The 23,511-nt window shown below is 43.3% G+C and overlaps 1 protein-coding gene across 6 annotated transcripts in view; it reads left to right on the forward strand.

Moving 5' to 3' along the window:
• Positions 1-23,511, forward strand: part of LOC134207693 (signal transducer and transcription activator-like) — a 345,148-nt gene that overhangs the window by 290,851 nt on the left and 30,786 nt on the right. For 3 of the 6 annotated variants that reach the window (XM_062683487.1, XM_062683489.1, XM_062683488.1), the window contains 3 exons: positions 7,222-7,711; positions 7,770-8,112; positions 16,879-17,843. In XM_062683487.1, coding sequence (XP_062539471.1) covers positions 7,222-7,711; positions 7,770-8,112; positions 16,879-17,392 — 1,347 coding nt within the window. In that variant the 3' untranslated portion in view covers positions 17,393-17,843. Of the gene's footprint in view, positions 1-7,221; positions 7,712-7,769; positions 8,113-16,878; positions 17,847-23,511 lie in introns of those variants that run through there. The other 3 variants (XM_062683493.1, XM_062683492.1, XM_062683491.1) reach the window with 2 other exon arrangements.

Below are 23,511 nucleotides of genomic sequence, written 5' to 3' on the forward strand. Positions count from 1 at the left end.
AAATAATTGCCTACCCAAAGGCGGATGTCATGGGTTGAGTGACAACTCAACGAATGCTAACGCACTGTACTTTATGCTGCCTATCTATAGACGAATCCAAGTAAAAATAAGAAGAAGACACACGACGGTGTTAACTTTGACAGATCCTACAGCGCAGCATAGGAAGATCATTTTAAAATGCTTATAATAAATTCTAGGCAAATTGTAATTAAAATATGTACGGAAAAAGTTCCGAATTACATATCTGGAAGCTTATCTCAATTTTTGATTTTTTCCAAAAATGTATCTATCATACAGTTCGGATTTTTTCCGTATCACACATCAATCAGATTTTAATTACATTTTGTCTAGAATTTATTATAAGCATTTTAAAATGATTTCCCTATGCTGAGCTGTAGGATCTGTCAAACTTAACACCGTCGTGTGTATTCTTCTTATTTTTACTTGGATTCGTCTATAAGGCGCTCTTCGGATTGAATAGATATTGTTACTTGCAGGGTTGTTAATCGTTGATTTATCGTTATCGCCGATAAAGTTGATTGTGATCAACGTTATCGGTTGCTACGATAACGATGAATCAACTGAATTATTATCGGAGTTCGATAATTTAACGTAAGTTAACTCGATAATTTGGCGATAATGGGGTTACTAGATTACGCAAACAAAGTTGGTGTAAAATTTTGACAGAAACCGAGAACGGAAAAAATTGTTTGCAGCTGGTTGACCAGAGTTAATTGAAGCGGGCACTCTAGAATTATTGCTTAATGCCTGCTACTCTATGAAACAAAAGGAAAGAAGGTGTTCTGTTGGTGGTTAAGTGTCTTTTTTCACTATGCAGCATAGGTGTTCCGATAAAAAGATAGCGGAAATTTGCACTACCCAGGCGGATTTACTGAGAGCACATAATGACTTTCCTTTGTCAAGAATATTTAGCTGGAATCGGAATCCCTCGGCAATATTAGTACTAGAAATTTATTTGATGCACCTATCTGTAGTGCTGCATTCCAGGCATAGAGCACCAGTACCGAGTTAATATACTCTCAATATATTGGTGGGTTATCCTTGTCACCTATTAAATATGATTCGGTAAGGCTAAGGAGATTGGTCTACACTGAGTCATAAAATAATCATATTACTGGATGTTCCGGATCTTCAAATAGAAGTTTTGTTAATAATGCTAGATTAAACATTAAGTATAGACATTCACCCTTACTCTTGTTTACGTTCTGTAGTGGTCCGTAAATGGAACACATCCGTTGTCTTCGTCAGTACACTTCAAGTGAGTGATGTATTCCAAGTAACCTACTCTGGTGATCTAGTCTACTACAGGTGTCATCGGTGGAGGCTTGTTCTGTTTGACTGCACAGATTGAACTCTCCGATTTTTTTTTGTTAAACCATGGCTGTGTCGTGTTTGAGGTTATGTAGGCGTTGGCAGTCCGTAATTAGTGATTCCAGAGTGCATTCATCCGCCGCGTTAGCCTCAAGCTTGGATAGGAGCCTCGTTCGGATGTCTGCGTCCTTCGACGATCGGAGCCCACACGTTCGAACGCGCTGTCGAACGAAAACTGATGCACATTCCACGTGGACAGTTTAGAGGGGAGGATGTGTATGGCAAATGTCCACGATCCAAAATTTATATGAACGGATGTCCACGCTGGGAGAGGCGGGTATCTAAAACTTACCAAAACCTGTCCACGTGGTATATGGACAGCCCCTATAGGCAATACAATATTTAAAATAGATATTGCAAACATATCTAGTGAATATTTGTACTTTTAACTGTAGTACCTGTTACAGTTAACTCGATAATTATCGATAAATCAGCGAATAATCAATAACGATAACGTTGATTCAACGCTCACTTTATCGTCAACGAAGCATCATCGTACAACCGGTATCGTTATCGAAGTTGGCGTTAAATTAACGACGATAATTTATCGATTAACAACCCTGGTTACATGGTTAGTAACAATCAGTGGCGCCGGGAGTGGGTGGGACAAGTAGGACATGTCCTACGCATGATAATACATGGGTAGGACAGTCGAAGCATTGTCCTACCCATGATTATAGTAAGAACATACCATATGGATAACTAAAAGATCCAATACTATCAATACTGTTCCAATTTCTAGATCTTAAAAATATCATTAAAACGGTTCAAAGTTAAACTGACTACCGTGTAGGTTTCAGGAATTGTACAGGAGAAATCTATTCCGAAAACTTCTTAGAGTCTATGAGGCATGCTTTCCATTCCAAAAAGTACAAGAAAGAAGAGAAATATTAGTTTGTAGTTATTGTTGCTACTAGAGGCCGAGAAAACCTCTGCATCCCCACATTGCCACTAAAAAGAAATTTCATCGACTTGGTAAGGTAGATGAACAAAAGTATAGAAAGAGATAAAAAAATTGTCTATGCCACATTATGGCAAGTGGTCTTTTAGTCTTTGCCAGACCTCCTGTCTATAAGGCAAAAGCGGTATTTACTAAACTGCAGATCTCGTCTTCACAGGTTGAGAAACGAAACAAAGATATGGGAGAACAATCGCAGAAATACGCGAAAATGAAGCAGTTTATGATGATTGTAGCACATACGGATTTCTGGTAGCAAGCCTATGAGAAGAAATTTTCTTAAAGTTTATTAGAATCTGTAGGAATCACAAATATATGTACGATTGCATGAAATCTCAGAAGTTAGAAAAAAAGTCTGAAATTCGGAGTAACATTATTCTTGAGATTTCTAAAACCCCGTAAATGGTATTGAACACTCTTAAAGATTCTTGGACGATCATAAGCTTGACTCGTAGCGATGTTTCTGTAGATTTCTAAAGGTTCGATTTCCTTGAAGTTAGTGATAACCAGAGTCTCTTAATTCTCGTGTATACATGGATGAGACAGTGTGCCATGAGCTACAAAAGCTCACGTAGCACCGATTCTGTGCGACGAGAGAAGCTAGCGCGCACATAAAATAACTGAGTGAGCGTGTCTCTATGTACGTCTCATGAGACTCACCTCATGCGCTAAGAATGCATAGTTGGCGTTACTTAGGCGACAATATTATTGAATGAAAATTTCCCGCCCTCGCTGTTTTACGCACTTCCACTGTTGTTTGCAAAGGTTTGCCATGGCAAACAGCGCATGAGCTGATCGCATTGAGATGTCTCAATGCGACTCACCAATGTTAATGTGAGGTACACAAGCTTCGTGAGACTCGCGTGCGCTAAATTTTATGTGCGCGTAGCAGTCGTTGCTCAATCTCATCCTTTTGTACGCGTGCATGATGTCTGGTGATAATTGCTTGAAACTATCAAATATTTTATAAAATTTACAGGAATCCATAATCCCTTCTGGAAGACATCCCAAGTACCATTTTAAATTTTATAACACTCTTGAAGACCATAATTTACTCTTTAAGAGTGCACAGTAAAATATTATGAAAATTAGACACGACGGAACTCATAATTGAATGTAAAATTCGGTAACAGAATGTATACAAGACCATAATTTCAAGTTCTGTGATGGAAACGATAAAATAATTGAAATTTCAATTTTGTTTATCTTAATTTTACATGACTCTACCAGAAACCTTGATGAGCCAGCACGTTGCTGTCAAAACAAATCAAAACAAACTTTATTGCGTTTCAATCAAATCGCAGCTGGCATCAATTTTATTCATATATGCATCAACCAAAATGGAAATCTGCACATATAAAAACAAAGCAGCCTTTATTGCGCTGCATTTCATCACTGTAACTCTTCGTTTGTGGCCTATTCCGACGAGAAATCTGTGATGCTTTCAGCAAACTCAATCTCCAACAGTTCCGTTTTGGAAGAGATTCCGTGTCGTGTAAATTTAAGCTATCGTTTAGTTTGCTAGAGAGTAGTTGAATCCCAAGGACGCTTAACCTGTTCTATTTGGATCTGCTCGTTTTCAAGAAGTGAAAATACTCGAGTGGCTATCGAGATAGGCTCTCACTCTGCGGATCGAAGTTCGATTCCCCATGTTGGCACTATTTTTTTATTTTCCAATAAAAATATAAACAAATAAATTACAGCACGTGTAAATTTAAATGAACCTATAACTTTATGTTGTTAAACACGGAGGTCAATTAGTTACATCTACTTGAACGGGAATTTGCAGGTTTCGTTCGAACTGTGTGTTATAAACCCAGTATGAAACCAAAATGTCTAGGGATGCTAGTCATAGGGTGTTTTATAACTTATCTGAGGATGTCCGAAAAAATATTTTGAAATTCGAGAGCATCTCCGGAAAGTCCTTGAAATTCCCTAAAAGTATTCCATAGATTTGATAATCTAGTTTTTGTCCTACCCACGTCTCGGAACGTGGCCGCGCCTCTGGTAACAATCGTAACGCTGGTTGCATATATTGAACTCGTAATTTCCAGAGACCTCGATATTAATTAATCCAGAACTTACTAAATCAGTCATTGATCTGAGCGAAACTCAATAGCATTCAATAATAACATATATTTCGCCTTATGGATGTCTAATTTGGTAAAACTAAACTTGTGTAATACCTTAAAAATAAGTGAGAATTATTTGGTAGTAAGTTTCAGAATTTGCACACATACATGCATATATGTAAGTGGTCTATTAATGTCTCAAAACATGCTCACATTTGCTCTCTAGCTTCCACTGAATAAATTTTGAAATCTCATTCAATTTTGACGTTTTTGCTTTGATATGTTCGTCAATTAAAATCATATATCATATGTTTCTTTGAAACAAATCAGAAAAATAGGCATATTTCCATATCATATCTTTTGTTGTAATTATATTTTCAATATTAAAGTGAATTTGTTTCTAATACCATACATTTTATTTAATAATTAACGAGATTTCTTGATAGATCGTAACACACCTGCGTAACGCATACAAAGTGAAATTATAGACACTTCCGAATGAAGGGTCAAAACATATTTTAACCGCTACATGGCTACAGACGCTATTGCGGTGGAAAACATTTCTGCTATAGCCACCGGCGAGGAAATATCACTTCGCTGGCGTCTTCATAGATTGTGATTCTGTAATGATTTTTCTTGTTCGATTTAGTCTCACTCTCTCCTTTTCTAATGTAAAATTTTTGGCCCTGATAAGAACCGATTTACTTTCAATAATGCCGCCAATTACTAACTCAACAGCAGTCCGAAACACGCGAGAAAAGTTCACTTGAGCTGCTGGCCGACCACACGATGATTTATCGCAAAACTGCAGCAGACGCCATCGTTGAGGTGAAATTCGGTGCGCAACCCACGCCGTCCACCGATGGCGATGCTGGGACAACTCTCCATGGAATCTCGACAAAATGGCACGCGCGCGCAGGAAAGCTGCTTTTATGTATTTAATAAAGTAAGCTCATTAGCTCCGCCCCTTTGTTAATTATGTGCCACTGTAGAATATCCACCCTTAAGGATGAATGAAGGGGCGGAGGCAATGGGCTTACTTTATTGGGTACATAAAAGCTGCTTTCTTGCACGCGCGAGCTATTTTGTTCGACATTCCGCAGAGAGCGATCGTATCGGCACAGAGAGTGGTCTCAGTATCGGCGTCGATGGAGTTCGTCGGCGTGGTTACTACTGAGAACTCATTCCGAAGGATGGCCATTGCCAGCAGCAAGTGAACCTTTCTCGGACCATGGTTTGGCTACTGAAAGTGGTTGTGAAGGCGCATTTAGCGTAAATCAGTTCGTTTCAGGACCTCCATTTTAAACGGAAGAGTGTGGATTCGTAAAGAACTTTCTTCAAAGTGACAGAGAATGTAATGGCTATGATGGCGTCAGTAGCGGTGGTGGTTGCTACAGAAAATGTGTTCGTGAATATGTGAAAGTCAATCAGCGTTAGAAAGTTAAATTTTTTCGCAAGAATCTGACCTTATATTATTGATTGAGAATGTGTATTTTTTGGGTTTTTTTTTCAGAATTAAAATTTCATATAAGATAAAGGTTTCGAAAAATCATTGATTTGAAAAAAAAAAATACCATGATACCCCACTCTAATGGGAAATGAATTCTACTAATGCATGATCGCAATAGCAGATATGATTTCTGTTTTAGTTTAGTTCTATCAAAGTTAATTGCCTGTTTTCCGGGCATTGACAATTCGACAACAATGTGCCTATGCATAGCATTTGAAGGATTTAATTCGAAAAATGTATTGGAGATAATCACTTTCCTTCAGTTGGGTTTTGTGTGGGTGTGGTTTTATGGTATTTTAGGAAATGGTTTTCTAGGGAGCAGTAATGGGAAATGTCACGAAAATGTCATGGGAATGCTATTACTAATTGCTAATAACTTTTTTTTTTCAAAAGTTATTTACAATTAAATTTTTTTAACATTTTTTATATCTTTATTTGGGAGACTTTCAGCCCAAGACTGGCTCGTCTCGTTTTTTTAACATGTTGTAATGGATATGGCGAGTTCAATTCTCGGTCCGGTCTAGGGTGCTTTCGGGTGGGAAACATTCTCGACACCCTGGGCATAGTGTATCCATTGTACTTGCCACACAAGATACATACTCATGCAATGGCGGGTATAGAAAAGCTTTCAATTAATAACTGAGGAAATGCTAATAGAATACTAAGTTGCTACACCCAACCGGCGGTTGTTAGATTTTCTAACAATTCTGTATAAGAATCAAACAAAACCTGTATAAAAACTGGGCATATGCGAAATTCTTAGATTCTTATGCGAAAAATGTAAGCTATCAAACAAATATTGTTAGAAAAGCTTACAAAATTGTTAGATTCTTATACAATACTTGTATAAGAATCTAACATCCGCCGGTTGGCTGTAAGCAGGCCAAGTTCCAGTTGGAATGTAGAGCCATTGAAGAAGAAGAAGAAGGTTTTCTCCACGCTCAATTAATATTGTGTTGAATACAAAATAATATTTAGAACTTTTGAGATGAGTTCGATAATGTACCTAACTAGTCTAAGGGGCAAGCCAGAGTGAACGCGATGTGCGACGCGACGCGACAGTGCAATTTGACAGCCTGTTGATAATGATTGTTATTATTTTACGTAAGTCGCGTCGCATTGCTCGTCGCGTTTACTCTGGCTTGCCCCTTAGTATAAATAATATGAGTTGCGAGTTGTCTTCCCCAAGTCAATTCAAGTACAAGACACTTTTTCACGGTTTTGGTAGAATCCAGCTCAGAATTCTATTTGAATACTTCTTATCTAGTCATGATGTGTGTCTTCGGCAGGTTTGGACGATCTCACTTCCGGTGGTCGTGATTGTGCACGGCAACCAGGAGCCCCAATCGTGGGCCACCATCACCTGGGACAACGCGTTCGCCGATATCAACCGGGTACCGTTCCACGTCCCAGATAAAGTTTCCTGGAACCTGCTGGCCGAAGCCCTCAACACCAAATTCCGCGCCTCGACGGGCCGCTCAATGACACCGGAGAACATGCACTTCCTGTGCGAGAAGGCATTCCGCGCCAGCCTGCAGTACCCGGTTTCGAACGATCTGACCATCGCGTGGTCGCAGTTCTGCAAGGAACCGCTGCCCGACCGGACCTTCACCTTCTGGGAGTGGTTCTACGCGGCGATGAAGGTCACGAGGGAGCACCTGCGCGGTCCGTGGAACGACGGCAGCATCGTCGGGTTCATCCACAAATCCAAAGCCGAAGACTATCTGCTCAAATGCTCGCGAGGAACGTTCCTGCTGCGGTTTTCCGACAGTGAACTGGGTGAGTATTCGGACCGGGTAACAATTTCACTTTTAATTTGCGACAATCCCCATCGCAGGTGGCATCACAATCGCCTGGGTCAACGAAAGCAACGAAGGCCAGCCGCAGATCCTGCACATCCAGCCGTTCACGGCGAAGGACTTCGCCACCCGTTCGCTCTCGGATCGGATTCGCGACTTCGAGGATCTGTTCTACCTGTACCCGAACAAGCCGAAGAACGAAGCGTTCGATCGGTACACCACCCCGCCCGGACAGCCCCGCAATCGGAACTACATCCCGTCGGAGGTGCGGGCCGTCCTCATGCCGAGCAACATCAACCCCACATCAAGCTATCCGAACACGCCCAACTCGTACGGGCATCTGCAGTCGCCGGATGCGTCGAGGGATACCCCCACCAGCGGGTGAGTGCGATACGAATTTATTACCAATTGATGAAATCGCTTGTCCTCACTTTCAACTAAATGTGGTTTTATATGATTTGTAGTCTGTTTGTGCTAATTATGTCCTATACATATTTAACCCATTCTCGAGTGAATAAGCCTTTTTTACACAACTGTTTAGTGGCGAAGACCCATATCACTATTAGCTATTTTCACCGCTTTTGCTATTATAAGTTTTTTTTTTAGTAAGTATTAGGGTGATGGTTATTTGAGAGTTTTAAATCAGGCTTTCCCGATTCCCAACTCACAGTCCCTTTAGGAACATTTTATCTCGATACTGTAGCAGAATTTGTTATCTACGATATTCTTATTTCAAATCACGATTCAGCACGAATACATTTTGTAATTCAACGGAAATCATTTTTAAAATTAAATCCAATGCACGATTCCTATTCAGGAGTCCAGTCGAATCTTGTTCAGGATTCCAACTAAATCTTGTTCAGGATTCCTTCCTAATACTATTCAGGACTCTTTGCAAATCTCGTTACGCATTCCATCCGCGTTCTATTCAGGATTCCAAACGTATCCTTCCAATCAAATCCTATCAACGATTCCATCCGAACCCTGTTCAGGAGATTCCATCCGAACCCTGTTCAGGAGATTCCATCCGAAACCTGTTCAGGATTCCATCCGAATCCTGTTCAGGATTCCATCCGAATACTGTTCAGGAATCCAACCGAGTCCTAAACCGGATTCGGATGAAATCCTGAAAAGGATTCGGATGGAATTCGGATGGATTCCTGAACAGGATTCGGATTGAATCCTGAACAATATTCGAATGGAATCCTCCGATTCCTGTTCAGGTTTCGGATGGAATCCTGAACAGGATTCAAATGGAATTCTGAACAGGATTCGGATGGTATCCTCAACAGGATTCAAATGGAATCCTGAACAGGATTCAAATGGAATTTTGAACAAGATTCAAATGGAATCCTGAACAGGATTTGGATGGAATCCTGAACAGGAATCGGATGAAATCGTGAACAGGAATCGGATGGAATCCTGAACAGGAATCGGATGGAATCCTGAACAGGAATCGGATGGATTCGTGAACAGGAATCGGATGGAATCCTGAACAGGAATCGGATGGAATCCTTAACAGGATTCGGATGCTCAGGATTCCATTCGAGTCCTGTTCAGGATTCCATCCGAATCCTGTTCAGGTTTCGGATGGAATCCTGAACAGGTTTCGCATGGAAACCTGAACAGAATTCGGATGGAATCCTGAACAGGATTCGGATGGAATCCGAAACAGGATTCGGATGGAATCCGAAACAGGATTCGGATGGAATCCTAAACATGATACGGATGGAATCCTGAACAGGATGCGGTTGACATCCTGAACAGGATTTGGATGGAATCCTGAACAGGACTAGGATGGAATCCTGAATAGGATTCGGATAAAATCCTGAACAGGATTCGGGTGGAATCCTGAACAGGATTCGGTTGAAATCCTGTTCAGGATGTCACCCGAATCATGTTCTGGATTCCATCCGAGTCCTGTTCAGGATTCCATCCGAATCCTGTTCAGGCTTCCATCCGAATCCTGTTCAGGATTCCATCCGAATCCTGTTTTGGATTCCATCCAAATCCTGTTTCGGATTCCATCCGAATCCTGTTCAAGATTCCATCCGAATCCTGGTCAGGATTCCATCCGAATCCTGGTCAGGATTCCATCCGAATTATGTTCAGGATTCCATCCGAATCATGTTCAGGATTCCATCCGATTCCTGTTCACGATTCCATCCGATACCTGCTCAGGATTCCATTCGAGTCCTGTGCAGGATTCCATCCGAATTCTGTTCAGAATTCCATCCGAATCCTGTTTATGATTCTATTCGAATCCTGTTTAGGATTCCATCCGAATCCTGTTCAGGATTCTATCCGAATCCTGTTCAGGATTCCATCCGAATCCTGTTCAGGATTCCATCCGAATCCTGTTCAGGATTCCATCCGAATCCTGTTCAGGATTCCATCCGAATCCTGTTCAGGATTCCATCCGAATCCTGTTCAGGATTCCATCCGAATCCTGCTCAGGATTCCATCCGAATCCTGCTCAGGATTCCATCCGAATCCTGCTAAGGATTCCATCCGAATCCTGCTCAGGATTCCATCCGAATCCTGCTCAGGATTCCATCCGAATCCTGTTCAGGGTTCCATTCGAGTCCTGTTCAGGATTCCATCCGAATCCTGTTCAGGATTCCATCCGAATCCTGTTCAGGATTCCATCCGAATCCTGTTCAGAATTCCATCCGAATCCTGTTTAGGATTCTATTCGAATGCTGTTTAGGATTCTATTCGAATCCTTTTCAGGATTCCATTCGAATCCTTTTCAGCATTCCATCCGAATCCTGTTCAGGATTCCATCCGAATCCTGTTCAGGATTCCATCCGAATCCTGTTCAGGATTCCATCCGAATCCTGTTCAGGATTCCATCCGAATCCTGTTCAGGATTCCATCCGAATCCTGTTCAGGATTCCATCCGAATCCTGTTCAGGATTCCATCCGAATCCTGTTCAGGATTCCATCCGAATCCTGTTCAGGATTCCATCCGAATCCTGTTCAGGATTCCATCCGAATCCTGTTCAGGATTCCATCCGAATCCTGTTCAGGATTCCATCCGAATCCTGTTCAGGATTCCATCCGAATCCTGTGCAGGATTACATCCGAATTCTGTGCAGGATTCCATCCGAATCCTGTGCAGGATTCCATCCGAATCCTGTGCAGGATTCCATCCGAATCCTGTGCAGGATTCCATCCGAATCCTGTGCAGAATTCCATCCGAATCCTGTTCAGGTTTCCATCCGAATCCTTTTCAGGATTCCATCCGAATCCTTTTTAGGATTCCATCCGAATCCTGTTCAGGATTCTATTCAAATTCTGTTTAGGATTCCATTCGAATTTTGTTCAGGATTCCATCCGAAACCAGTTTAGAATTCCATCCGAAACCAGTTTAGAATTCCATCCGAATCATGTTCAGAATTCCATCCGATTCCTTTTCAGGATTCCATCCGAATTCTGTTCAGGAGTCCATCCGAATTCTGTTCAGGATTCCATCCGAATCCTGTTCAGTATTCCATCCGAATCCTGTTCAGGATTCTATTCGAATCCTGTTTAGGATTCTATTCGAATCCTTTTCAGGATTCCATTCGAATCCTTTTCAGCATTCCATCCGAATCCTGTTCAGGATTCCATCCGAATCCTGTTCAGGATTCCATCCGAATCCTGTTTAGGATTCCATCCGAATCCTGTTTAGGATTCCATCCGAATTCTGTTTAGGATTCCATCCGAATTCTGTTCAGGATTCCATCCGAATCCTGTTCAGAATTCCATCCGAATCCTGTTCAGGATTCCATCCGAATCCTGTTCAGGATTCCATCCGAATCCTGTTCAGGATTCCAACCAAATCCTGTTCAGGATTCCAACCAAATCCTGTTCAGGTCAAGGACTCCATCCGAATCCTGTTCAGGATTCCATCCGAATCCTGTTCAGGATTCCATCCGAATCCTGTTCAGGATTCCATCCGAATCCTGTTCAGGATTCCATCCGAATCCTGTTCAGGATTCCATCCGAATCCTGTTCAGGATTCCATCCGAATCCTGTTCAGGATTCCATCCGAATCCTGTTCAGGATTCCATCCGAATCCTGTTCAGGATTCCATTCGAATCCTGTGCAGGATAACATCCGAGTCCTGTGCAGGATTCCATCCGAATCCTGCTCAGGATTCCATCCGAATCTTGCTCAGGATTCCATCCGAATTCTGTTCAGGATTCCATCCGAATCCTGTTCAGGATTCCATCCGAATCCTGTTCAGGATTCCATCCGAATCCTGCTCAGGATTCCATCCGAATCCTGCTCAGGATTCCATCCGAATCCTGCTCAGGATTCCATCCGAATCCTGCTCAGGATTCCATCCGAATCCTGCTCAGGATTCCATCCGAATCCTGCTCAGGATTCCATCCGAATCCTGCTCAGGATTCCATCCAAATCCTGCTCAGGATTCCATCCGAATCCTGCTCAGGATTCCATCCGAATCCTGCTCAGGATTCCATCCGAATCCTGTTCAGGATTCCATTCGAATCTTGTGCAGAATTCCATCCGAATCCTGTTTAGTATTCCAACCGAATCCTGTTCAGGATTCCAACCGAATCCTGTTCAGGATTCCAAGCGAATCCTGTTCAGGATTCCAACCGAATCCTGTTCAGGATTCCAACCGAATCCTGTTCAGGATTCCAACCGAATCCTGTTCAGGATTCCATCCGAATCCTGTTCAGGATTCCATCCGAATCCTGTTCAGGATTCCATCCGAATCCTGTTCAGGATTCCATCCGAATCCTGTTCAGGATTCCATCCGAATCCTGTTCAGGATTCCATCCGAATCCTGTTCAGGATTCCATCCGAATCCTGTTCAGGATTCCATCCGAATCCTGTTCAGGATTCCATCCGAATCCTGTTCAGGATTCCATCCGAATCCTGTTCAGGATTCCATCCGAATCCTGTTCAGGATTCCATCCGAATCCTGTTCAGGATTCCATTCGAATTCTGTTCAGGATTCCATTCGAATTTTGTTCAGGATTCCATCCGAAACCAGTTTAGAATTCCATCCGAAACCAGTTTAGAATTCCATCCGAATCCTGTTCGGGATTCCATCCGAATCCTGTTCAGGATTCCATCCGAATCCTGTTCAGGATTCCATCCGAATCCTGTTCAGGATTCCATCCGAATCCTGTTCAGGATTCCATCCGAATCCTGTTCAGGATTCCATTCGAATCATGTTCAGGATTCCATTCGAATCCTGCTCAGAATTCCATCCGAATCCTGCTCAGGATTCCATCCGAATCCTGCTCAGGATTCCATCCGAATCCTGCTCAGGTTTCTATCCGAATCCAGTTCAGAATTCCATCCGAATCCTGTTCAGAATTCCATCCGAATCCTGTTTAGGATTCTATTCGAATCCTGTTAAGGATTCCATCCGAATCCTGTTCAGAATTCCATCCGAATCCTTTTCAGGATTCCATCCGAATCCTGTTCAGGATTCCATCCGAATCCTGTTCAGGATTCCATCCGAATCCTGTTCAGGATTCCATCCGAATCCTGTTCAGGATTCCATCCGAATCCTGTTCAGGATTCCATCCGAATCCTGCTCAGGATTCCATCCGAATCCTGCTCAGGATTCCATCCGAATCCTGCTCAGGATTCCATCCGAATCCTGTTCAGGATTCCATTCGAATTCTGTTCAGGATTCCATTCGAATCCTGTTCAGGATTCCATCCGAAACCAGTTTAGAATTCCATCCGAATCCTGTTCAGGATTCCATCCGAATCCTGTTCAGGATTCCATCCGAATCCTGTTCAGGATTCCATCCGAATCCTGTTCAGGATTCCATCCGAATCCTGTTCAGGATTCCATCCGAATCCTGTTCAGGATTCCATCCGAATCCTGCTCAGGATTCCATCCGAATCCAATTCAGAATTCCATCCGAATTCTGTTCAGAATTCCATCCGAATCCTGTTTAGGATTCTATTCGAATCCTGTTTAGGATTCTTTTCGAATCCTGTTCAGGATTCCATTCGAATCCTGTTCAGGATTCCATCCGAATCCTGTTCAGGATTCCATCCGAATCCTGTTCAGGATTCCATCCGAATCCTGTTCAGGATTCCATCCGAATCCTGTTCAGGATTCCATCCGAATCCTGTTCAGGATTCCATCCGAATCCTGTTCAGGATTCCATCCGAATCCTGTTCAGGATTCCATCCGAATTCTGTTCAGGATTCTATCCGAATATTGTTCAGGATTCCATCCGCATTCGAGTGGAATCCTGCGCAACATTTGGATGAAATCCTGAGCGAAATTCGGATGGAATCCGTAGCAAGATTTGAATGGAGTTCTGGACGAAATTTGGGTGGATTCGGATGGAATCCTGAACTGGATTCGGATAGAATTCTCAGCAGCATTCGGATTTAATCCGGAATTCGAATGGTGTCCTGAGCAGGATTCGGATGAAACGCTGAACAAGATTTGAATGGCATGATGATGATGATGATGTTGATGCCGAATTGGACCCCGAGCAGGATTTGGATGAAGTTCTGAGCAGGATTCGGGTGAGAACTCTGGTATCACCCTCAATATTAACATTTTAAAGAGAAAAAAAAAACATTATTTCAATCTTCATTGGGAACTGAAATATTAAAAATGGACGATATTCAATCTCTCAAATGACCATCCCATGTGCTTACAAAAGACATGCGACTCCAATGCGATCGAATTTGTCTCTATAGGTGTTATGACAGTTTTTTAGTATGTAACATACGCACCTCCAATCACATTGTGTTCATAATTCATAGCTAACATAACTTTAAAAGCGAAAAGGATATCCACCCTCTGTTCTCTCCAGATTATTATCCTATTTGCTATTTTCTTCATTTTATTTCTTTATACTTTTACAATTAACTTCTGGATACTCCAACCCCTCGGAAGTAGCTGTCTTCAGTTCAGTAGATTGTAAATGTGTACAAAACTAAAAAAATGCCATCACTTCCTGTTTTCCCCGCTACACCATATGAAAATAACATATCGCTACTTTTTTTTCTCTCTCACACCTATGCAATTGCAGCTATCAGAATAGCACTATAATGCATCTCTAGTCACTAAATCTCTACTACTAACTCCGCTGCGAGACCGCTGTTTGTTGAATATCTAGCGCTAGGCCTTTGCGAGCCATAGTTGAAAACGTACTAACACACAACTCAGCGACAACAAATGCAACAACCGAAAAGAAAAGAACCCGCGTCTTCGCAAACCCAATTGGATTGTCAGAGTGGAGTTAAAATCGAGTGACATTAGTAGAAAATTACAGGGAATAATTGATGAAAAAAAAACACTGAACGAAAAGCATAGCTTCGAATTTAATTCTAGTCAAATTACACTGAGTGGAGGTAAGGCACACGACGGAGAGTAATACACACACATTGATAGATGATGAAATTGAAACAATGTTTACAAAATTTTGAGAAAAAAAAACAACTATTCGGATGCTGTCGAGCAAAATTGTTACAGTGCAAGCAACAAGTGTAATGTGAATGTGCTTTTCTGGTCGAGCTAGACGATAACTGCTAAAAGATCTACATTTTATAAGTTTCATAGGGTACTAAAGGAAAACTGCTACTACACTTACGCAAGGTTCGGTAGAAACTATTAGGAAAATTGTTAGAAAAAATATCGTTGTCGAATTTGTTTTTTAGTTTGGTTTTTTTTTTTGTTATATTCTTGTTCAAGCGGTTTGAAATTGACAGAAGGTCAAAAGGAAGTTTTGTTTTAAATAATGGAATGATGTTGGGATAATTGATTACAAGCTTATGAATTGGGAACTTAAGGTGACTCGGGGAGGCACTAAACACCGTGTTATTTTTCCTATCTTTTGTCTCTTTCTAGCATTTTCACCTCGTAACTTTGGAGCGGCGTATTTCGGTTTTCAGTTGTTTGATGTAACTGTAAATGTATCAGCATGTAGATCGCGAGTAAGCACGCACCGGTGATACTTTTTCAAAATCATATTTGTTGTAGAGAAAAAATTAAGCATTCAATGATGAAGTTGATGACGATTTGATGATTGTTTGTGCTTCCCGTGTCACCTTAAATATGAAATATTTGATTCAATCCCAGATCTTGAGAGCACAACCCTAAGCAAAACCGGATATGCTCATGAAGGTAATTCAGGTTCTACCCAATGCTTCTGAGCACCTCTAGAAGGACAAGTTCCTCTATTTACTTGTAGACGCTTCGTCGTTACGAGCCAATAGGTCTGCCCCTGCTGTCCGATTTCCATATATCGTCCCCGCCCTGACGACCCACCACCTTCATTTGCGTTCTCGAATTTCTGTTGATATTCGTTTTTAATGGCATCGTCGATGAAGTTCGGCACGTTTTCTGACCATTTTTTCAACGGAATTTCGGGCTGATTGCAACTGGAAAACTACGAATCAAAATCTGATGATGCGGTGGAACCAATCTCATTTGTGGAACCAATCTCAAGATAGTATTATTGGATGCCTTCAAGCATTGCCGATTGCTAGATCTGCGTATGTTATCAAATGGTAAATCATGTCGAACTGAATCTTGTCAATTGACATTTTTATGGTACACAAGCTAGTCATGTTGGTCTATACAATACCAATAGAGCAATCAAGTAGAGAAACTTCTATACTTAAATTTTATCAAAATATGTGAACAACATTAATTACTAGAGAAACTACGTATCCAAGTGCGCTTACAGTCTAACCTAATAACACAATATGATGCCAATGAATACCCAAAAAGAGAGAGAGAGAGCAGAGAGTGATAAACCAAAATAACTACATTTGAATCAAATTGGCATTTCAACCAGTCGAAAGTCCGCCCACCATTACCGCCATTTCCATCTGCTGCCGTTTGTGTTTGTCTGAACGCCTTCCTAAAGGGTTTTTGGAGTTAGCGTGAGCATATTAATACTCATCGATTTCGTTTGTGAGTGTCCTATCTTGTCGCAGCCTGCGATCATTCATTAAAAAATCCATACCTCCTCCATACATGCGATAAGACGCCGGCTATTAAGCGCCAAACGGAAAACCCCGCGCGCTCACTGCCCCTCATCCATAACGCATTGTGCAGGTGTCCCCATTCTCGTGCTTGCAATCGGTTTAAACGCTCGTGGCACCCACGATGACTGATATTCAATGCTATTTTCCAAAGGATCACCGATGTCACGTTCCGGAGCGATTCGGCGCGACCCACCCACTTCCCGGGAGCACGCTACGGTATTAACAGATACGCGTCCAGCTACGCCGGTAGCGACATAAGCTCGCCGGCCGGCTCGGAAACCTCGCCAATGGGGCCGCCTCCGACGCATGATTTCTCCAACCCCGCCAGCGTTGGCAGCCCGCCGCCGCAAGCCCTGCCGGCCTGTGTCGAACAGTTCAACAGCGCGGTCAGCCATAATTCCGCGGCCGACGTGACCAACGTAAGCGGAACCTTACCGGACGAGCTACTCCAACCGGGGGCCACCGGATCGTTAACCCTGCGCACCTCCGCCAACGAGCAAATCATTCAGGGTTTGGTGGAGAATTTGCTCTCCGACTATCACGGTCAGGTGCTGGACGATGTGTCCATGGATCAGCTGAACAACAATAGCTTTTACGTTTCGCCGCAGCAGTACAACACTGGTAGCCCAAGTGCCGGAGGCGGGGCTACGGCGAATGGAAATTGAGGACGCAAGTGAGCAGACATTTGGAACGTTAATTTATTGGCAGCATTGTGATAGATCACAGGTCCGACACAACGGTTTACCACATCCTCGCGAGGGACGTTGCATCGTACTTTCTCTGAAGCAGACGCGAAAGCTGCGGATGCAACCTAGTAACGGTAGCGTTAGATTAGTTCGATTGCATCCAGTTCATCATAACTCTTTATTGATTCAATTTTCATCACTCTACTTTTTGACATAAATTCGAGTTACCGCTCATGCCTTTTTGCTCAGATTCATACCTACTTACAGTTTAATAAAGATTATAAAAGTTTTTGACAATTAGTGTCGTTTTTTTACTGTTGCATTTTTCAATCTTTTCCAATTTGTTATCAAATTTAGCTACGCTTAGTTTAGTAATACATTCATAATAATCTGCTGATACGGAATGATTATAAAAGCGTGCTTATGGTAAGTTAAATTAGTATTGATAACGAAATAAACATCATAGAAATTTAGTTTTCTTACAATTATACAAGATATTTTTAAAATGCGCTGTGAAATGAACATTACTTCTTTTCGATTATCCTTGAGCGGGGTTATTTTGGAGGAAAGACATAATGATTGCATTAAGAATTAAAAATTACAGTTTTTTGTTGCAATATGATTATAAATTCCAGTGAAAAACAATTCAAATTCTGTTTCATTTTTCAAAGTCATAGAAAAGTTTTTGAATTTCCAATAATTATGAAATTCAAAAAGTGAATCCTCTACTTAAGCTGGTCGGCCAGTGCCGTTAGTTTACATAAAAGCTAGATAATCAATGTGTTATTATTTATTTATTCAGACTAAGGCCGAAGTGGCCTGTGCGGTATATAAGAGTCTTCTCCATTCGGCTCGGTCCATGGCTACACGTCGCCAACAACGCATTTTTTGTATCTAAAAACCACGTAGTCTACGGAGGGTCCGCAAGTCATCTTCCACCTGATCGATCCACCTTGCCCGCTGTGCACCTCGCCTTCTTGTTCCCGTCGGATCGTTGTCGAGAACCATTTTCACCGGGTTATTGTCCGACATTCTGGCTACGTGCCCGGCCCACCGCAGTCGCGATGTGAACGATGGATGGTTCTCCCAACAGCTGGTGCAACTCGTGGTTCATCCGCCTCCTCCACGTACCGTCCGCCATCTGCACCCCACCATAGATGGTACGCAGCACTTTCCTTTCAAAAACTCCCAGTGCGCGTTGATCCTCCACGAGCATCGTCCAGGTCTCGTGTCCGTAAAGAACTACCGGTCTAATAAGCGTTTTGTAGATTGTCAGTTTGGTACGGCGGCGAACTCTATTCGATCAGAGCGTTTTGCGGAGTCCAAAGTACGTACGGTTTCCTGCCATGATGCGTCTCCGAATTTCTCTGCTCGTATCGTTATCGGCGGTCTCCAGTGAGCCCAAGTACACAAATTCTTCAACCACCTCGGTTTCGTCACCAACGGCAGAGATTCCTGGTGGGTAGCTTACATTGACTTCCCTTGGCCCTCTTTCTATCACGTACATCGTCTTCGACGTGTTGATGACTAGTCCAATCCGTCTAACTTCGCTTTTCAGTCTGATGTAGGCTTCCTCCATCCTCTCAAAGTTACGAGCCATGATATCAATGTCGTCGGTGGAATCAAATAACTGAACGGATTTCTTGAAAATCGTATCACTCGTGGAAATCCCTGCCTTTCCCTCCAATGCTATGTTGAATAGCAAGTACGTTAGACCTAGCTGTAACCCCTCTACGCGTTTCGAAGGGACTCGAGAATGCCCCTGAAACTCGAACTACGCTACGCACATCACCCATCGTCGCCTTGATTAACCGTATCAGTTTGTCCGGAAATCCGTTTTCGTGCATTAGCTGCCATAGCTGGTCCCGATCGATTGTTTCATATGCGGCTTTGAAGTCGATAAATAGATGATGTGTGGGCACGTTGTATCCGCGGCATTTCTGCAATACCTGAAGTATGGCGAACACCCGGTCTGTGGTAGAGCGTTTACCCATAAATCCCGCCTGGTACTGGCCCACAAACTCTGTTGCAATTGGTGTTAGTCGGCGGCATAAAATTTGTAGACGGCGTTCAGCAATGTGTTTGCGCGGTAGTTGCTACAATTCAGCTTATCGCCCTTTTTGTAGATGGGACACACGACACCTTCAATCCTCTCCTGTGGCAGAAATTCATCCTCCCAAACCTCGGTAATCACGCAGTGCAGCGCTCTAGCCAGTGCCTCACCACCGTGTTTAAACAGCTCTCCTGGTAGTTGGTCAACTCCAGGGGCTTTGTTGTTCTTTAGTCGGCCGATCTCCTCCTGGATTTCCTGGAGATTCGGAGCCGGAAGTCGCATGTCCTGCGCGCGTGCTCCTAGGTTCATTTCCATACCGTCACCGTTGCCTGCCATATCGCCATTCAGGTGCTCTTCGTAGTGCTGCCGCCACCTTTGGATCACTTCACGCTCGTTCGTAAGAAGGTTCCCGTTTATATCCTTACACACATCGGGCTGTGGCACGTGGCCATTACGTGATCGATTCAACTTCTCATAGAACTTTCGTGTGTTATTAGCGCGGTACAGTGGCTCCGTCTCTTCACGGTCTCGATCTTCCTGCTGACGCTTTTTCCTCCGGAAAATCGAGTTTTGTCTGTTCCGCGCCTGTTTATATCGTGCCTCGTTCGCCTTCGTGCGGTGTTACAGCAATCTCGCCCATGCTGCATTATTCTCTTCTACTAACTGCTCACATTCGCCGTCATACCAGTCGTTTCTCTGATCCGGGAGCACCGTGCCAAGTGCAGCGGTTGCGGTGCTACCAATGGCGGATCGAATATCTCTCCAGCCATCTTCAAGAGACGCTGCGCCTAGCTGCTCTTCCGTTGGGAGTGCCACTTCCAGCTGCTGCGCGTATTCTTGGGCTAGTCTACCGTCTTGTAGCCACCCAATGTTAAGCCGCGGCGTCCGACTTCGACGCGTGTTGTACACCGTCGAGAGTTTTGAGCGCAGGCATACTGCAACGAGGTAGTGGTCGGATTCAATATTCGCACTGCGGTAAGTGCGGACGTTCGTGATGTCGGAGAAGAATTTACCGTCGATTAGAACGTGGTCGATTTGGTTTTCCGTTTCTTGGTTAGGTGATCTCCATGTGGCCTTGTGGATATTTTTGCGGGGAATGAAGGTGCTTCGGACTACCATTACGCGGGAGGCTGCGAAGTTTATGCATCGTTGGCCGTTGTTATTCGATACGGTGTGCAAACTATCCGGTCCGATGACCGGTCTATACATTTCTCCCCTTCCTATTTGTGCGTTCATGTCACCGATGACGATATTGACGTCCCGCAGTGGGCATCCATCGTAAGTCTGCTCCAGCTGTGCGTAGAACGCTTCTTTCTCGTCGTCGGGTCTCCCTTCGTGTGGGCAGTGCACGTTGATGATGCTATAGTTGAAGAAACGGCCTTTAATCCTCAGCTTGCACATCCTTGCGTTGATTGGCTGCCACCCAATCACGCGTTGGCGCATCTTTCCCAGCACTATGAAGCCGGTTCCCAGCTCGTTGGTGGTGCCACAGCTTTGGTAGAAGGTAGCCGCTCGATGCCCGCTTTTGCACATTTTTGTCCTGCCCAGCAGATTTCCTGCAGCGCTACGACATCGAAGTTGTAATTCATTGTAGATTAGACGGTCGCAACCTGCGAAGCCTAGCGACTTGCAGTTCCATGTTCCAAGCTTCCAATCGTGATCCTTTATTCGTCGCCCAGGTCGTTGCCGATTGTATCGAGTCGTATTATCTTCTATGTCGTTCGTAATAGTTGTTTTAAAGGCGGCTTATTGGGCCTGCGCAAACTTCCTGTCTCGTCAGAGGGCCGTCGTGTCAGGGCTGTTTAGCGTCCCACCTAACACCAGGACTTGGGCTTGTGCGCTTTGAACGGCACACGGTCGCTTTGGCGGACATGCAGCTTTTAAAGAGGTTTAACAGGGCCCACTGTCAAACCCCACCACATCCTAGACAGGCGCCACAACTCGCAGATGGCCTGGGGAGGGATCGTCAAGCCCTTGGACATAGTCCCTGCCTGCCCGATGTGGACCGTATCTATCACATTACCGCTGGGGTAACTTAATGAGAGTAGCATTGGGTCGAGTCGGCCCAGCACCGCATCGGACCAATATCGCCGGTGTGTTACGCTCAAGTGGTGGGTGGTAAAGATATTACCGATTCGAACTTATTCACTACGTCGGAATTTCCAGCTCTGGCAAGAGAACTTTTTGATCGTCTGCAAAGCCTGAATCAAACATCGTGTAATCAACTGGAACGACAGATTCGTTTCCAATAAAAAAACTAGAATGTTTCGACTTTTTAGAATGCCAAAATGTTGATGTAGGGATTGTGACAGAAACTTCTTCTTATTGGCCCGTCAACACTGGATCTAATCTTGTCTAATAACCTGCTGGACATGACAAAACCAGTCACGCTAAATGACCTCTCTTCTTTAGTCTAACATCTTCACCCAAACACGAAATTTCGCTGCGATGCAGGTGCTGATTAAAACCAATTTCAACGAGAGGTGAACGCTAAACTCGATCTGTTAAGCCCGATTGTTACGACTCTAGACAACACCGCGGACGTCGCTGATGTAGACGGTGCAATAGAATTCCTGGTATCAGGTATAAGAACGTCGGCTCCAGGGGCACGTTCACTTCTATTTGGGAGATTTGTGCCATCGCCTTCACAGTCTTTTTCAACACACACCTGACGGAAAAGGAAGTGAACAAAAAGGAAAGGAATGTGGATGGGAAAACGAAGGGAAAGTTTGGAAAGACCCTTGGGGAGGGCATACAACGCATAAGTGTACAAGAGCTTACAGCTCCTTTCCGCAACGGGTTATGAACCACAAAATACTCTGAAGGCTCCGGTCTCTGAAGTCAATTTCACTAAGTAAGTGTGCAACAAATATTTGGAAACGCAATTGCGCATAGACTGATGATAAGAAGTTCCAAAATCGGATTCACAACTATCACAAACAGATGATTCAACGCGTTGAATATTTGGCATGTGATAGTTCAGTCGGCAGTGACCTGTCATGGCGTTGAACAAAAGCTTCACCCAACACTTGGATATTGGAATAGCTGGCTCAGGACCAATAAAGTCATGTGATGCTCCATTACAAGCTATTGTATCAGCCAATTCGTTTCCAGCTATGAAAGAATGGTCAGATACCCATATAAGGTGTGAAGTATTAACTGAATTCAGTTCCTCAATTTGAGTTCGAAATGCGATTACTAACTTCAATAGCTGCTTGGCTATCTAAACAGAAGTATATTACTTTGCCCATAATGCGTTGCTGCAGTGCAGATTGGACTCCACACATGATAGCAAATATTTCCGCTTGAAAGACAGACAATCTCTGCTCACGCGAATAGACGCCTGCACCTGCTCTACCTTCGAGGAGGAAGCCGTCAGTGTAACAAACAATGCTGTCCTACATACTTCGAGAGCAGCCGTGGAAGTTGAAGAGAACGGACCTGCTATTGCCATTAGGCACATCCTCTGAAGATGGCCTAATTTAGACTGAATTATCCTTACTTCCCTTTTTTGCCCCCACACAAGGCATCTATAAGCCAAAATTTGTCGTACATCTGTTGTGTAAATCCCCAAGTTTTACCAAAGGTTCGTCGGCATCGGCCGATTGTCATACACGCCTTTTTGATTCTGAACTCAATGGAAGGAGTCCAGGAAAGCTTTGAATCTAAAATTAGACCCACATACTTTACCTGATCATTAACATTGATTTCAAAACCAAAAAGATGTAATGGAATGTGATGATCGAGAATACGTTCTAAGCATTTTAGAAGAAATGAGGTCAGACTGATGGGTCCAAAACTCTTCGCTTCTTCTCACGAAACACGTTCTCCATTTGGGATAAACTTTACAGTGACATCCCGCCAGGATATGGGAATCTATCCAGTAGCAAAACTGCATACTAAAAGCTTTTTCAAAACATGTTTGATATGCTCAAAACCTCTCTGAAGTAGAACGGGATAAGTCCCATTCTCCCCTGGAGATTTGTAGAGAGCAAAACTGTTAAGTGCCCATTGAATCGATTCAGTAGTTATGATTCTACGGGCT

Source organism: Armigeres subalbatus, chromosome 1 (assembly GCF_024139115.2).
Source record: "Armigeres subalbatus isolate Guangzhou_Male chromosome 1, GZ_Asu_2, whole genome shotgun sequence".
Taxonomy (NCBI): Eukaryota; Metazoa; Arthropoda; class Insecta; order Diptera; family Culicidae; genus Armigeres; species Armigeres subalbatus.